General features: G+C 35.2%; 1 protein-coding gene across 1 annotated transcript in view; it reads right to left on the bottom strand.

The window, feature by feature from the left end:
• The window catches only part of LOC136038804 (acetyl-CoA carboxylase-like), a gene marked incomplete in the record, with an annotated part of 240,102 nt that overhangs the window by 116,375 nt on the left and 105,148 nt on the right, over nt 1-18,579 (bottom strand). Inside the window, 4 exon segments of the mRNA XM_065722186.1 lie at nt 5,174-5,420; nt 7,719-7,930; nt 10,911-11,077; nt 14,358-14,612. Coding sequence (XP_065578258.1) covers nt 5,174-5,420; nt 7,719-7,930; nt 10,911-11,077; nt 14,358-14,612 — 881 coding nt within the window.

The raw sequence follows: 18,579 nt of genomic DNA, 5'->3' as shown, positions 1-18,579 counted from the left end.
GATAAGCTAGTATATGAGAAGAAAATAACAGTGAAGCTAGCCCATAGTCCATGTGTTTCATCTCATAATTATAGCCCCTTGGAATGTTCCCTCGGACAACATTAGAGGCTCTGAATCGATTTCGCAACTTAAATCCCAGATCAAAGGGTTTCTCCTTAGTCGAGATGCAAGGTCAGAGCAGGCAGCTGGTTACTATTTGTTCTTTCTTTTTTAACTTTTTATCATGTAATACAATTAATTACTTTAGCCTATTTTTTTCTAATTTTTCCTCTCCCTTTAGGCCCTCAGATGGTCGAATCTGGGAAAACGACTTTATCAAGTCAAATTGTGCAGCTCCCTGACACGCCTACCAATTTTCATCGTCCAAGCACGTCCAGAAGCACCAAACTCGCCAAATCACTGAACCCCTCCCCCAACTCCCCCAAAGAGAGCAAATCCAGTACGGTTCTGTCAATCACGTATCAAGGACATTTGCTTATTCTATCCACCAAGCTTCATCCCGATTCCTCCACTCCAAGTGTTTTCCAATATTTCCTCCTCCAACTCCCCCCAATGTCAAAAGATCTGGTCGAGATTTGAAATAAGAGCTCTGAGACATGAATTCCTTCTTAATATCAAATTTCATTACGATCCGATCACCTATTCGTAAGATAAAAATACCCCAATTTTCACATTGTCCAAGAATTCCAGTTTCCCCCCTCCAACTCCCCCCAATGTCACAGGATCTGGTCGGAATTTGAAATTGGAGCTTTAAAGCACAAGATCCTTCTAAATATCAAATTTCATTAAGATCTAGTCACCCTTTCGTAAGTTACAAATACCTCAATTTTCAAAATTACCCCCCCCCCAAATCCACCAAAAAGTGAAAACCCGGTCCCGTTATGTCAGTCACGTATCTTAGACAGGTTTCTATTCTTCTCATCCAGTTTCATCCTGATCTCACCGCTTTAAGTATTTTCTATGATTTCCGGTCCCCCCAACTCCCCCCCCCCCCAATTACGCTTGATCCGGTTGAGATTTAAAATAAGAGATCTGAGTTACGAGTTCCTTCTAAATATGAAATTTCATGAAGATCCGATCACTCCTTCTTAAGTTAAAAAATACGCCATTTTTTCCAATTTTTCAGAATTAACCCCCCCACACAATATAGCGTATCCGTTCCGATTATGTAAATCACGTATTTAAGACTTCTGCTTATTTTCCACACCAAGTTTCATCCCGACCCCTCCAATCTAAGCGTTTTCCATGATTTTAGGTTCCCCCACCTCAAACTCCCCCCAATGTCACCAGATCGGGTCGGGATTTAAAATAAGAGCTTTGAGACACGATATCCTTCTAAACATCAAATTTCAATGAGATCCGATCACCCGTTCGTAAGTTAAAAATACCTCAGTTTTTTCTAATTTTTTAGAATTAACCCCTTCCCCCCAAATACCCCAAAGAAAGCGGATCCGTTCCGGTTATGTCAATCATGTATCTAGGACTTGTGCTTATTTTTCCCACCAAGTTTCATCCCGATCCCTCCACTCTAAGTGTTTTTCAAGTTTCAGGTTTCCCCCTCCCAACTCTCCCCCCCCCAATGTCCCCTATCCGTTCCGATTATGTAAATCACGTATTTAAGACTTTTGCTTATTTTTCACACCAAGTTTCATCCCGACCCCTCCAATCTAAGCGTTTTCCATGATTTTAGGTTCCCCCACCTCAAACTCCCCCCAATGTCACCAGATCCGGTCGGGATTTAAAATAAGAGCTCTGAGACACGATACCCTTCTAAATATCAAATTTCATTGAGATCCGATCACCCGTTCATAAGTTAAAAATACCTCATTTTTTCTAATTTTTCAGAATTAACAACCCCCCCCCCCCACTACCCCAAAGAGAGCGGATCCGTTCCGGTTATGTCAATCATGTATCTAGGACTTGTGCTTATTTTTCCTACCAAGTTTCATCCCGATCCCTCCACTCTAAATGTTTTCCAAGATTTTAGCTTTCCCCCTCCCAGCTCCCACTCCCCCCAATGTCACCAGATCCGGTCGGGATTTAAAATAACAGCTTTGAGACATGATATCCTTCCAAACATCAAATTTCATTAAGATCTGATCAACCGTTCGTAAGTTAAAAATACTTAAATTTTCCTATTTTTCCGAATTCACGCCCCCCCCCCCAATGGTCTAATTGTGTTGCGAGAGCAACACTTTGGTTTTGTCCCGGTTTTTTTTTGTTTTTTTTTTTCCTATGCCGCCGATCTCAGCTTATTCCTGGAAACTGGTAAGGGTCTAACCTGTGCGGTTTTTACGGAAAGTGTGGACCTCAGGCCGGATTGATGAATATGACATTACATTTTGGAAAGCTCCGTAGAACTCTTGCCTGGGGCCAAAAAGGATGGTTTTTGCTTGTCCTCGAGCCAGAGCCTATGGTGTGCGAAGTGAAGTGGAGTTATATAGCCTATGTCAGAGAGGAGTATCTGAAGTTGTGCAGCCAAGCTTTCGTTTCATCAAACCATGTTTCTGCTTTCGAGTGGAAAGCTCCGTTCTAGCAGGCAAGCAGGCAGGCACCAGTTTCAAATTGAAGATGGACTAAAATCTATAAGTGTTAAATATATGCGGTAGTTCCCCGGCCCCACAGCCAATATATCTTCTTTGAGTGATAAATAGAAAAATTTACAGAAACAAAAAAGTGCGATTTTCCCACGGGTCCGAAAGTGCTGCCATCTATTGTTTCTAGCCATTTCTGTTCGTGATTTCAGCTGACTTTACCATTCTTTTTTTTCTACTTGGGATTGCAATAGAGAAATGGTATCAGATATACCTCTTAAACTTTAAAAGTTCTCTCATTGCTAAAGAAATTAGAGCTTATCCTTTGCTCCTTTCTAAGTGGTGGTGTTAGAAAGTTGGCCTCCGGCAAAAAAGTCAACTTTTGAACTAAGACAGATAGAATTTTTTTTTCAATGACAATCGATAGACCTTGATGAGCTGATCAAAGTATATGTCATTCATTTTTTGTTACAAAAATTCCTTCATGACATACACCAGTTTGAAAGTTTCAAGGGGTTGACAACTTCAGTGGTAAGGTACACACTTGAACCAAAAATAGGCCGATACCAATTGTGAGATATGTAGGGGACTTCCAAGCAACAGTCGATTATTAGCTTATAATCATCTTTGGCAATGAGGGGTTTGCAACTTTTGCTGATTGGTGTACCTATTATCTGTTTCTGGTGTAATTGATGGTAAGAACAACTTGGTTCCCGATTGTAAGACATGTAGGGGAGTTGTAAGTAATGATCGGCTGTTAGGCTACACTGACTTCAGCGACAAGGGGTTTGGAACTTTTGCTAGTTGGTGTACCCATTATTTGTTTCCGGTGAACTTGGATGTATATCCCGGGAGAGGGACTTGTAAGTAAGAATCGGTTGCTAGAGGAGGCTCACGAGGGGCTACAAATTTGTGCAAATTGGTACACATCTATGGAATCAGGGACCCATAAATTTCCTGTAATGACTCGCCATCCAATAATAAGCTATCCTGGATGGCGAGTCATTACAGGAAATTTATGGGTCCCTGATGGTATTTTGATCCTGAAAAGTTACAGATAGCTTTATAATACCAACTAGATTACATAAGATAATGTTCCAAGTTTCCATCCGTCACGATGTCTACGATTGAAAAGGATAAAGTTCAACCGGCTGCAAAGTGACATTTAGGGGCCTAGTAAGTAATAATCGGCTGTTAGGTTACAATCATTTTCAGAGATGAGGAGTTTGCAACTTTTGCTTGTTGGTGTACCCATTATTTGTTTCCGGTTGAACTTAATGTCTATCTCGGGAGAGGGACTTGTAAGTAAAAATCGGTTCACTTTAGGCTAGAAATTTGTCCAAATTGGTGCACATTGTATTCGATCCCTGTAAATCTGTCGGTAAGAAAGTTCATATCGATGGTCTATCAATCACTGTAACCTAGAATTAAGATGTTACGCAACGGGTACAAACGATAATACGAAACAATGAGGTAGTTTCGTAATAATTAATAGAATGTCATCTATGGTATTTTGATCCTGAAAAGCTCCGGATAGTTTTATAATTAATACCAACTAGATTATACAAGATATTGTTCCTAGTTTTCATCCGTTACGATGTCTACGATTGAAAAAGATAATGTTCAACTGGCTGCAAAGTCAATTTAGTCCTTTCTTTCAATATTCTTTTGTTGTTGTTTTTTCAACGCTGGGGTGTGATCATGTGATTACTGATTGCGTTCTTCTTTGAACATACTGTTTTAAAAGCTTCGATAGGCTGACAACTTCAGCATTTAACCGATAGCGAAGAAACAAAACCAAAGTGTTGCTCTCGCAACACTTTAATCGGCAAAGCCGGACAAAGGTTGCCGCAACACTTCACGTTGCCCAGGCAACGTAGGTCTAGTTTAATCTGGTCCGGTCCCTGATATGCCTGCCAAATTTTATCGTCCTAGCTTACCTGGAAGTGCCTAAAGTAGCAAAACCGGGACCGACAGACCGACAGAATTTGCGATTGCTCTATGTGATTTGGTTAATACCAAGTGCCGTAAAAATGAAGGTATCAATCAATAATTACACAAGAACTGTTAATGACGGAGAAATTGTGATCACGTGACTTGAAAGCAGAGTAGGACTTATTGTTCAAAAACTTCACTGGTTGGGGCCGCAAGTTCAAAAGATATTTCCAAAAGTATAATTTGGTATATTTTTTCAAGCCTTGTGACCTTTTGCCAGTGAATCTTGAGATGTTGTTTCTAAGTGATGGCCCTGGCGCTACAGGATTTGATTCTGCAGCACAACTCTGCAGCAGTCTCTGCAGCACCCACGATATATGCAGCACTTCTGTAATACTTTTTATGCCAGAATGCTCAAATATCTCTGGACGGTTGCATGATCATTTTATTAATTTTTTCCAAAAATTTTACAAATAGATAAACAAAAATAAATGAACTAAAATACATATAGAGATATAAATAAAGCAAAATAATGTAAAATAAAGTAATAATTAAGTATAATCAATTAAGTAGAAGGAATACAATACGAACAAGATTGTACAATATAAAATAAAGTAATTTGATATAACATAAAATAGAAATAAAGCAACGAAAATAAGCGAGTACATGGAAAAAAAAGACAAATAAAATAAAATGAAACCAACCTGCCAAAACGTTGTCAAGAAAATTTCGGCATTGTTTATAAATTTGATTCAGCTTATCGTTTTGGGTCAATTCCACGTTCCCGGTTGGAAACTTTTCTTCAAAAAGCTTTGGCTTCTGAATTCGACTAGCGTCATCTAAATCCAAATGTGCAATAATATCACCTGCATCTAAAACAGCTCCAGGTCTTTTATTATAATAGAGACAGCCAGATTCTGTGACGCTCAAAGTCATTACCATCTTCATCACCTGCAAAATTTTTAAGCTTAGTATGGTAATATTTATCGAAAAAATGTTTTGGGTCCAGTCAGTGGTATTTAGATTTCAAATATCGATGAAAACAAAATAAGAAAATCCAAGAGAACTTAAATTCTCCGCGACCGCTAGAATTTGACTTACTTGACTTAAGAGCCCTCCCCCATTGAGTGTGGTGTAGAGAGTCGCAACCCTTCTCTTCCAGGAGGACCGTTAAATGTGGTCAACCCAAGAGAACTTATACTCCCTGCGGGCACCCAGAGCATGACTTAAAGCTCCTGCCACTTTGGGGGCGGCGTAGAGCGTCGCAACCCTGCTCGTTTAGGCTAAAAGGTAAATTTCGAAAACCTAAGAGATCTTATATTCCCAGCGGGGATCTAGAACTTAACTTACTTGATTTAAGGCTCTCACGTAGTTACACAGCTCTGTTCCTCCAGACTGACCGGTTTACTGCTAAGGATGAGGCCTCGTCGACAGAAATGTTAGCCATCTCCAAGACTTTATTGAGGCTATCCTTCTACCTTGACTGACATAACTGCTTGGGCTGGGGTTGTTGTCGGCATACGTAGGAGGCGTCCAAACGACTTGAGAGTATGTTGCGCTATTTGAACGGGAATGGCACTTGTGGGTGAGCGCAACCAACCTAATATTACTTACAAAATCATACCACCGAAGTGTGTAAATTCTACGGAGCCATTTCGTCAGACAGACGTCTATCGTTTTGAGGACTGAAGATTTAAGAGGTCATTTTTCCGCTGTATATAGCAGGACCAAGGTTACGGATGCGTTGTAAATTCATATCTTTGTGTGCCTAGAAATGTATGGCATTTTCCGGAGGGTGTCGAGCCTTTCAACGATAAACGAGGCATTCGATACTCGTCAGCATGCTTCTGCATCTATGGAGCTACCGTTAGACAACACAGAGACAAGATAAGAGAGATTTTTTACAAGTTCAACAGGGACATAGCAGATAGATATGCTCTCAGAGGGGAGATTGAACTTAGGGACTCAGTTGCCATTTTAGACTCAGCTAGTACATAAAGAAAAATACTGACAACCGTTGCCTGAAGAAAAGAAGTGAAGTGAAAAGCATGACGAAATCTTACCAGTGTTTAAAGTGTTATGGACATCAGAATGATAAAAAAAAAGTTTCCTATGGACCCATCTTAGGTCTTATCATGCCACAAAAACATGGTCCTCTCAGATTTTTGGATATTTAATGATTCTGAGGTTTTAATCCAGTACCACAGTCTAATCAGTTTTACCATATTGAACTCAAAAAATACATAGGCAAAAATAAGTAGTTAAATTCGGCAACACTTTTCGTCCGAAAAATTGTAACATTAACAATCTGTTAATTCCCAAGAACTACTATACTTTCAAAAGAATTGTGAAATTCCGTCAGCTATTTGCTGTACAAGGTTTTAGCTTACTTTAGCTGATTTTTCATCCACATTTCTATTTTTTAATTGGGCACCCACTACTGCGAAGAACCGCATATGGAGCTCTTTATCTTTAAAATTTAACTCCAGATTCGTCTAATTTTTTAAGACACATACGGATCTATAAATTTTCACCTAAGCAATTCAAGCAATAATCTTCAATGTCATTCAATGTCATTGGTACGTTCAACGTTCAATAATCTTCAATGTCGTTGGTACTTCCAATAATAGAGTTATTAAAAACATCAATTTCTGTATGAAAATCTTCAGGATTTGGCCACTGTTTTCGTCCGAAAAATTGCAACATTAACAATCTATTAATTCCCATGTAAGACTAAACCTTCACAGGAACGCTACGGCTTCGTAAGCTGTTTAGTGCCATAATTTTTAGCTTATTTTTGCTGATTTTTTCACCAATGTTTCCTCTTTTTAAATTGGCACCGCTACCAAGAACTGTATAGCTGCATATGGAATTTGTTTTCATTAAAGATCAAATTCTCCAATTTTTCTTAATTTTTTGAGACTAGTTAAAATTTGCACTTTAACAGTTAAAGCAATCAGGTTTCAATTGTCCTGTTCTTGGTACTTAATAATTGACATCAATTTGGGCATAGATATCTCCAGAATTTAAAATCCTCTTTTTTAAAATTCATAACATTGTAATATCTTAGTAAATTGACTACAATGGAGCTTTGAGGTTAGGGTGTAGTATTTCTGTGGGAGTGGGGTTTTTGAGTGAGGTTTTTTTTAGAGTGAGGAGTGCAAGAGTCAAAAACTCCCAAACCAGGGCATAGAGAGTGGTATACAGTATATTTCTCGACATAAATTAATTACAGTAGTTTTTAAATACCTCAATTTCTGCATAGATATCTCCAGAATTTACGTGTCCTCCTTCCTCAACTCTGAAACAGATCAATTTCCCAGCAGACGGAGTACGAAGTATAGTTGGATCGTTTTCTTTTTCAAAGACGCACGTTTGATTGCCAATAACAACTCGCCATCGATCCACTTCTTCTTTCATGTAAGTTGTGTAACTGGCCCCATCAAATGAGATCAGAAGACCTAAGATAAAAACAATTCATATTATCCAAATAAAATAAGAAACTGGATAGATTTTTCAGAAAGGCCGTATGTAAACACTAAGGGCTGTGAGCTACAATAGATGTTACAGAAATTCCATATCAAAACGCTATAGCCTGTGGGCTGCAATTGATCTGAATAGACCTTCCAGAAAGGCTGTATCTAAACGCTAAGGCCTGTGGGCTGCACTTGATCTGAATAGATTTTTCAGAAAGACCGTATCTAAACTCTAAAAGGGTAACCATGGGATATGGACTACATCTATGATATATCTTTTTTAAAAACGATGGAAGCTTAACTATTCATTGCAAGCAATAGAAAATCTCAGACAAAGAACAAAATATCAAGCAAAGATTAAGATAGTTATATATAGCTAGTCCCTAGGGGATAGGGGGACCAGACATTTTTTTCTGAACAAAGAGAGGGTGGTCAAAAATACAAAAGTAGTTTCTAACTCAGGAAGAGTCCTGTAAATAGTTTCCTTAATTCAGGAAAGTTTAGGGGGGGATATATTTTTCAAAATCTAGGGGGCGAGCAAGTTTGCTGTTTTAACAACTTTTTCAAATAAATTCCAAATTAAAGGCATTTTTCAATGAATATTGTCCCAAATAGGTATCTTTGGAAATCTAGGGGGGAAACAATCTAGGGGATTATATCCCTTCATCCTCCAACTGACACCACTACCCTTAATTCAATCACATGAAAAGCCATGCAATAAAATTCTCTTTATTTCCTTTTATATATTCTATAACAGGACATTGGGATACAAAAATATTAAACTTTAAAGAAAATATCCACATTTCTGCACCGCCATATCCCTTCATGTAAGAACTGGCGGCATCAGCATAAATCAAGAGACCGAAGAGAACAACATAACGGGTCACTTAACAAGTGAGCCTTTATATGGCAACAGTTTTGATAGGTCTAAACAATTTCAATACAGTAACAACCTCAAACAATAGTTGTAAAAGTTTCATAACATTTTGAAATTAACGTGGATTCATTTTCGTAATTTTCAAACTAACGGGTAAAAATAATTTCATATTTTTTAATAAACATTGTTTTCTATTATGCCCAAAAAGAATGCTGTTGAAGGGAAATAGTGGATTGGTAAGCGTTATGGAGAGTCTTAACACAGTAGTAACTATTAATAATCGGTACAGTGTGTTTTGATATAGTCGTACAAGCACAGAAAACGTTGAGCGTTTTCGTACTGAATTTAGACGTGGTCTGTAATAGATGCGGTGTATATGCTCTATATTATAGACGTCGTTGTGTTGTATATGCTGCATTCAGACGTGGTCGTACAAGCAATTACAACGCTGAACGCTTTTGTACTGTATTTAGACATTTTTGCGTTCTGTATGCTGCATTTAGATATGGCCTGTACTAGATGTAGTGTTTATGCAGTACATTACTCTCTTTGTGCTTTATATGCTATATTTAGACGCGGTCGTACAAGTATAGTTTACGCTTAAAGATTTTGAGCTGTATTTAGATGTCTTTAAGCTGTACATAATGTATTTGGATACAGTTGTAGAAGAACAGATACCTCTGAACGTTCTTCTGCTATATTTAGACGTCATTATGTCATATATACAGCATTGAGACGAGGTATGTAGTAGATGTCATGTATATGCTGTATATTCGATTCCTTTTTGCTGTATATGCTATATTTAGACACGGTCTTACATTCAACGATAATGACGAACCCTCTTTTGCTGTATTTAGATATCTTTGTGCTGCATATGCTGCATTTGCACATAACCGTAAAAGCACAGATAAAGCTCCGCGTTCTTACGCTTTACTACACGTATTAAGACGTCTTTGTGCTGTATATGACATATTTAGATGAGATCGTAGAAGCACAGATGATGCTAAACGCTAATGTTACCCCAGTCTCGGCAATTGATCTCAAGAAAATAAGAAAAATTCCACCAATTTGTTTTGGTGGACAGTAAATTGAAATTGCATGAGATATCTGACACCTTAATTATACCAGAAAGTAGTGTGTTTACATTTTTACGCAAAAATTGGCGCGTGAACAAATTAAATCGAAAAAACCGCGTTTGCTCATCGGACCAAAAACAACAACATGTTAATAGTTCAGATCTATTTTTGGATATGTTCAAACAAGATAAAAATTAATTCTTGCCCTATTACATGACAATGTACGAATTACATATTCATACTACGTATCCGAATAAAAAATATCGTTATCTGAAAGAATAGAAACCCATAAAAGTCGTAAACAGCAAAGAGAAGATAAATAAACTAACATCAACGCTAATTAATTGGTAATCTTTGGTACCACATATGCAATGTATGCGGTAAAGATACCACAGATTACCATATAGGTAATCTGTGGTATCTGTGGGTTGATGATATGCTTGGTAATACGGAGTATAGGGTTCAATTCACACAGCTGCAAGGCTGGGCGACAGGTTTACTAACTATCTCTGTAAAAAGAACCAGCAGCTAAAACATCGGCAATTAGCTGTCAAAACCCGATGCACCATAAATGGCTCTAAAGGAGATTAGAGCCATTTAATGGCTCTAAATGGCTCTCAAATAAATGGCTCTATCCTTTTTATCCTAATCAAATTGATAAACCCGTATATGCAATGATCTTAATATTAGAGAGCTTTTTATTTCATTATCGAACGATCATTTTAAATCTACAGAGCTTGCAAATAACTTTTTCCCAATACCATACAGATACTTAGTCGCAAAAACTTTCAATTACTCTTGGTGAGTCTAAACTTTTTAAATCTTCTAAAAATTCAAGAGACCGAGATAACGAGATATTTTTTCTGTAATAATTTTTTTCTAAATGAGGGAGTAGCAAAATAAAAAAGTTAATAAATAATTAGTAAATAATATTTAATAATATTTAAATTAAATAATAACAATTAATATTTAAGAACTAATAGAGTTGATAAAACAAAACAATAATACTTACTGCCATCTGCCAGACGGTGAACTTCAACTTCCTTATAAGACCCATTCAGGACTAAGAAATATGAATTTGGACCGCATTTCGTCACTTGTACAACGTATTTAACCCCTTCATAGATCAACTCCACATCTTCCGTGTTTTTGAGAGTGTAAGCGGGGAGTACTTGACCTCTAAAAACAGTTGGCTTACATCAATTACAGGTTAATGTTGTTTTCGAGAAATAATCTCAGATATTTTCGAGATAATTTGCATATACAATTATTACTCGTTAATAATATAGGATATGTCCTCGATGAACCGAAATAACATTTAAAATATTGTTTCCTCGTGTTAAAACTACATTGCTTCCAAACAAAACGACATTGCTTCAAAGAAGCGCTAGAAAAAGCAAGTAACGAAAGAATTCTGTTAAAGAAAGAAACAGTAAAGTTTTGTTAAAGTAAAGAAACAGTTCAACGTAAAGTAGTTAGTGCTTTTAAATAAATTAGCACTTGAATAAGTTAGAGAGCGTTACTAAATGAGATAGCAGCAAAAATAAGTGCTAGATAATAGATAGATTATTAAGTTCTAAAACTTAGAAGTTAGTGAGTGAAACTGGTTGCTTAAACTAGTTTGAAAAAAAAAGTGGACAAATACAATTTTTTTTCCATTTTAGCAAAAGACAAAAAGAACAAGCATATCCTATATTTTACATAGTTTTATAAATAGCCTTATGACTTTTCTGGGTAATGCTAGATGGCGTTGACTGTTTCCACTTGTTTCAGTTTTTTTTTTTTTTTAGTTTAAAAAATATAGTGACTACACACCTACTCTAACCACGGCTTAATATTTGTGCAGTCATTCAAAGACAAAAATCACATAGTATATACACAGTTATTTGGTCTTCGACACTTCAACCAAGGTAATTCAAAAGAAGGTAAGTTACGTAACAGAAATACACACTCAACGACAAGATTTTTAAACTCCTTTGTTCCATACTATGTGAAGCACTACAACGACAATATCCTCAAATCGAAGTGATAGCTCATCATGTGTGTTCTTTATCTTGCGTCTTTTTGCGTTTTTCTCTTTTTTTTGGTTGACGATACCCATGTTATTGCATTGTGATAAAGGGAAAGAATATAGATTATTTAATTATTTATTCAAACCTGATCGAAAAAATTTACAGTTAAACAGGATAAAATTTTACAGGAAAACTAAAAATCTTACTTTGCTTTTTAACCGTTTCAGTAAGTTCTGAGCTAAAAAAGATTCTTCTTCAAGGCATTTTGATAAATACTATTCTGATATCAAAAGTTCCAGCTTCAAATATTTGAAATGGAACTAGAAGAGACTGCCAAATGTTATAGGAATTAAATAAAGTAACAAAAAATAGATTAAGTCTAATAATGGAACTTACTTAAGGAGATTGACCATAAATCATTGTTTTCCCAAAAAGGCCATATAGCACCTCTTCAGACAATTTATCGTAGGCTAACTGGTAAGTGAATAATCAAGAATAGATATTAATTAGTCTCCTGAGAACTACTCCAGAAATGGCAGCTTTTCACTGAAATAACAACTAATTTTGTTTTTTCATAATTTTCGTTGCTTTTTTATCGGTCTTTTCCTATAGTATCAAGATACAAAATAATGCAATGTTTACTTTTAAATTGTTACTTCACTACTACTGCTACTGTTACTGCTATCTACTCACTCCAGCACAAAGACGCCTGAGGCCAGCAAATCTAAGCACGCTCCTTCTTCATCTCTGTCTATTCAAAACCTCCATCTTCACACCCTCCCAAGAAGTTCCGACTTCCCTTAAATCTTTCCTTGTGGCATCCTCCCACCCCATTCAGGGACGATCTGCTTTTCGTTTGGCCCAACATGATTGGCCAACAAAGACTAACATTGAAAAATCTGTCATCCTTCATCCTCAGAAAGTATCCTAGCCATCTCAACATTTCTCTCATTATAGCCCAAGAAAGTGGATTGAATTAAATCTTTTGTACAGTTTACCGTTTGAAACATGGTCAGTCAGAAGCATACCCAAAAAAATTTCTCTGGAAAGCATCTAGCAAATCCTTATCCGTCCTTCGGAGTGCCTACGTTCCAGAACTATTTAGTTCTGATCTTTCAGAATTTTAAATTAAGAATATTACATTAAAAAAAAAATGTTTTTTCACCAGCATACTTTAAGCAATCACAATGATTGATGAGCACAATCATCAATGTACAACTAAAGATCTTACACTGCTAAACTCCAACTACCCGTGAAACTACATTGGGAAAGTTGAGACAAGTTGAAATTCTTGTTAATGACCAGAACAATAAAGAAAATTTTGAAACACTGAAGGTAGATTTCAAATGGACTGCAAGCACAACAGCAAAACAATGACCGTTTTACTTAAAGAAAAGATGCATAAGCATCAATTAAACTAGCACCTATTAGTATCTAGTAATATAATGCTTTTGGGCACACACAAAAATGATAAAATATTTTCTAAAAGCAAAAGCTTCTACTACGGGTAACAATTCATCAAAGAGTTCAGCTACCTCAGGCTGACATATTTGAAAATATACTTCCATCCCTCCATTACTCCATGAACAAAACTAATACTCTAGCTATCTACCGAGAAGTAGAGAAACATCTGATTTTTTTTTTTTTTTTTTTTTTTTTTTTTTTTTTTTTTTTTTTTTTTTTTTTTTTTTTTTTTTTTTTTTTTTTTTTAGTTCTGCACTTTTATATAGAAGATATAGAATTAAGTTGATACTTATTAACACCAGCACAAGAATAATTGGGTATTGCTGCTCAATTGGGTATTAGGATTATCAGATCCCTACCAAGAGTGGACTTCTGTCAGAAACTGAGAAATTCAACAAGAGATTAGCATGACGAAGGAAAAACACTAAAATATTTCTGATTTTAGGTTATATACTATATAACCTAAAATAGGCCACCAATACTACGGGGGATTAAGTTATCGTATTCGTTAGATGGGGACATAAAACTAGTAGTGGTGTAATTGGAGTTTAAAAGGCTGTTGAAGAATGAATTATTTTCTAAATGTGATTTTAACGATTCGATCAATAGTATAAAAAAAATTGATAATACGGTGTTAAATCACGAGTATTAATTTTATTACATTTGTATTTTAATGTTGAGTAATGTACGTTAAAAAAGGAGTTTAGAGTTGATTTTTAAGTCAGAGCATTGAAGGTACATTACGATGTAGTTAATGGTTTTTTTTAACCCCTTCTAAGGTTAAAGTGAACTTAAATATTATTTTGATCTTGTGGATTTATTTGATTATATCTCCTATGTATGGAGGGGCTGATAGACATGAAGACATATTTGTAGGGGAAGTGGGTATGTTAATTTTTTGTCAACAATTGATTCATACTGGCATCAGAGTTTCATGTTCTAATCTACTTGGCACCACAAACGGTATATAAAAAAACACTTACCTCTCCAAAGAATTTTGAAAGTTTTGGAAAGCGTTAAGGAGTGCCTGATCGGCCACATGTAGTGCACCACAAATTAGAGCTAGAAGTACGTCTGGTTTTTCGGTTCGAAAACGCTGAGCAATCATTGAGTCAAGCCATGTAGTTGATAGCTTCAGCTCCTGAAAATCTTTGGTCTCTAGCAGTGTAATCAGATATTCAACAGTTGTTCTAAAATCGCCACGAATGCTCAGCTCCTTTAAGGCTATTACCATATTTCTAAAAGACAAATTTTTAAAATACAAAAAAAAAGAAAAAAAAAGGAGGACTCATCAGTGTTACCTACGCAAAAGTGATTTTACTAGTTGTTCAAGGTGTGGGGGCTGTAACTTCCCCGCACGGGATTTTTGACAATTCAGATGCTAGTGGTGAACTTTTCATTTTGATCAAAACCATTTTCGAGCATTTTCAGGTTATTACTTTAAATTCCCAAAAAATTGACAAAAGAAAATCTTTTATCACTAGCAATGTGATCAGATACTCAACTGTTGCCCTAAATGATCAGATACTCAGTTGTTGTCCTAAAATCACATTTTTGGAATAAGTTTATACCCTTTTTAGGTAATTTCAATCAAAAAAAAAAAAAAAAAAAAAAAAAAAAAAAAAAAAAAAAAAAAAAAACTGGATATTGAAAGATATACTAGCCCAAACTAAGATTATGAAGCATAATATTTTTAAGAACGAGTGTTTCAAGTGAAAATTAAAAGCAGCACAAAAAGTTAAAGGTAACAGAAATTGTTCTATATATGAGGGGAGTCACCTTGCTCAGTCACAAAAATACACTTTGAAAATTAAGTAAAGCCAAACACCAAAGCTTTCCAATTTATCGGGAATTCACCATTAGATGGTTTACTTCGAGAAACACTTTGGGGCAGATGGTGTATTGTTTATAAGGAAGTTGAAGTTTCCCCATCCACACAAGGGATCAAAATCCCTTCTGTGGGTGGTTTAGAACGATATATACTTTTTGAAGTTTAGTGGACAGTAAGTAGTCTTTTTTCTAAAATTTCCAGGAATGTTCAACTCCTTCAAGGATATTAGCACATTTCAAAAAGACAAATTTTTGGAACATGAAAGACAAAAAACTAAACAAATAATATAGTGACAGAAGAATTGTGAGCAAGTTTCAAACAAAATAATTGATGTGCTAAAGAAATGGCAAAGAAACACATTTTAAATAATGTCATAAAATAAACAAAAAAAAAAATGATCGCATCAAGCCTCAAGCTCGAGTTATAAAATCAGCAAACATTCGATAAAATCCGATGCGTGTCCTCAAACGCATGTGAGTACATCGATTTTTGTTTCTTTCTGTTTCAAAGCTCTGTTCTTTGACCTAATCTTTCTTATAATCCGTTTTTTAGGTACCAATATTTCTGATTGTTTGTCTTATTCTCAATTATTTTGACCTGTATTATTTTTAATTCCAAATTTTCTAATTTTTTCACTAATTGATTTGGAATATTCGAAATCTATTTTAGCTTGTGATTGTTATTTTACCCCCCCCCCCACCCATTTTTTACCATTAGTTATACATTATATGCTGTCTGGTTTGTTTCTGTTTTGTTTTCTTTTACTTTGACGTAGGAAGCAAATTTGGCTCTATTTGAGTTTAAGATAATATTTTGATTATCTTATTTTACACAATAGATTACTAAGTATATTGAATATAAAGATAGTAAATTATCAATTTATAATATTCTTTAAACGAATATTCATTTCGTTATTTATTATACATTTATTATGTTATCTAATACTATGCTATCTTGGTTACTTCCGTTTTGTTTTGTTTACTTTGACGTAAGAGGCGAATTTGGCTCTATTCGAACTTTGATAATTCTTTGAAAATAAATATCATCTTAAACAGCCGATTACTAAGAATATAGAACAGTAAAATTTAATTTATTTAAATTTCATTATGATATTTATTAGTTATTTATTATAAATTTATTATATTATTTATTACAATATATTCACCTTATTATACATATTTATTACATACACAATCTATCTTCTATCTTCTATATATATAAAAATAAGTTGTCTGTCTGTGGATCTGTGGATCAGGTGACGTCATGTTTCTGTGTCGGCTGACGTCATGAAATTAGTTGTCAGGTGACGTCATGTTTCTGTGTCGGCTGACGTCATGAAATTAGTTGTCGTCATTTTTGCTTTGACGGTGACGTTATTCAAGTTATATAAGACATATGTTCACGTAGAAATCTATTAATGTTTAAGTTTACAATGACTGATGAAGATGCTCAAAGAGTCTATGCCAAAAAACTTGCTGCTGATAGTTCCTCGGCACGCTTTCTTTTCTGACTTTCTCTATCAGCAGCAAGTTTTTTGGCATAGACTCTTTGAGCATCTTCATCAGTCATTGTAAACTTAAACATTAATAGATTTCTACGTGAACATATGTCTTATATAACTTGAATGACGTCACCGTCAAAGCAAAAATGACGGCAACTAATTTCATGACTTAATTTCAGAACTTAATTTCTGTGTTGACTGACGTCATGAAATTAGTTGTCGTCATTTTTGTTATGACGGTGCTTAGTATATTGTAAAACACATTAATTTGGTTAATAATATACCATTTAAAACACCAAAATGAACATGCTGGAGTAGTCACTCGGTGAGAGAGGGTGTCAGAACGGAGAATGAAGGTCCCAGGTTCAAATCCTGGTTAGGCTAAAAAAGGTAAAAATCTAAAAACTAAAAAAAAACTGAAAAAACTAAAAAAGGCAAAAACTACAAAAAAAAACTAAAAACTAATAAAAAAAAATTAAGAATAAAAATAAAAAAAAATAAAAAAGATAAAAACTAAAAAAAAAAGTAAAAAGAAAAAACGAAAAAAAAACTAAAAAAGCTAAAAAAAAAGGTAAAAACCAATAAAAAACTGAAAAGAAAAAAAGAAATAAAACTAAAAAAATTTTCATCTAAAAAACTAAAAAAAACTAAAAAAGGTAAAAACTAAAAGAACTAAAAAGAAAAAAAAACTAAAAAAAGGAAAAAACTGAAAAATAAAGGAGAAAAAGAAAACTAAAAAAATATGAATAAAAATAAAAAAACTAAAAAGATAAAAACTTCAAAAAAAACTCAAAAGAAAAAAGAAAAAAACTAAAAAACCTAAAAAAAGGTCAAAACCAATAAAAAAACTAAAAGGAAAAAAAGGGAAAAAATTAAAAATTTATTTCATCATATACCAATTAAAAAACGAATGTATACCGGGATGACGACCGGGACACAGGGAATATAAATGACACAACTACAACGGGGACGCCGGGGGGCACAGGGGGATATAAATGACGACCGGGACACCGGGACACAAGGAATATAAATGACGCCCGCGACACTCAAAGAGAAATCAGAGACTGGGACACCGGGACACAAATGACGACCGGGACACAGGGAATATAAATGACGACCGGGACACAGGGACATAACTACAAAGGGGACGCCGGTATGCACAGGGGGATATATAAATGACGATGGCGACTCAGGGAATGGTCGATTAGCAATCACCATCAACAAAGCTCAAGGGCAATCATTAGAATCATGAGGTATAGATCTGAATACGGATTGTTTTCCCATTGACCATTATATGTTGCATGTTCAAGAGTCGGTAAACCTGACAATCTATTTATATGCACAGACAATGGGACAGCAAAGAATGTTGTATATTCGCAAGTTTCACGCAGTTAAAAACATATATATATATATATATATATATATATATATATATATATATATATATATATATATATCTATATTCACAGGTGGGACATAGGGACACAACTACAATGGCGCGTAACGACTTACGAGCGCGGGGGGGCTTGGGGGGGGGGCGCGAAGCGCCCCCACCAACTAGGTTTTGGGTTGGCGCGAAGCGCCACCCCAACAGCTAGTATATAATAAAAGTAGTAATTTTCTGCAAAAAGCAGAAAATTAGGTGAAGCAACATAGGTGTCCCCGAATTCCTGCAATAAACAATCACATTTCAGACAACATTTTATTTAAAACTTAATCAAACTCACATGAAAGAAAAATTAAGGAAATGGAAAAAAAAAAACAGCCTACAATATTCACTACGGAGCCACAATTTCAACCTCCGACACTTTTAATCAGAACTATATAAGAAACGAATAAAGTATGTAGATTTGAAATGTGGCGTTCCCTTGGT

Source organism: Artemia franciscana, chromosome 18, assembly GCF_032884065.1.
Source record: "Artemia franciscana chromosome 18, ASM3288406v1, whole genome shotgun sequence".
Classification (NCBI taxonomy): Eukaryota; Metazoa; Arthropoda; class Branchiopoda; order Anostraca; family Artemiidae; genus Artemia; species Artemia franciscana.
Note: the sequence above shows the minus strand (reverse complement) of the source record. Positions and strands in the feature narration are given on the sequence as shown.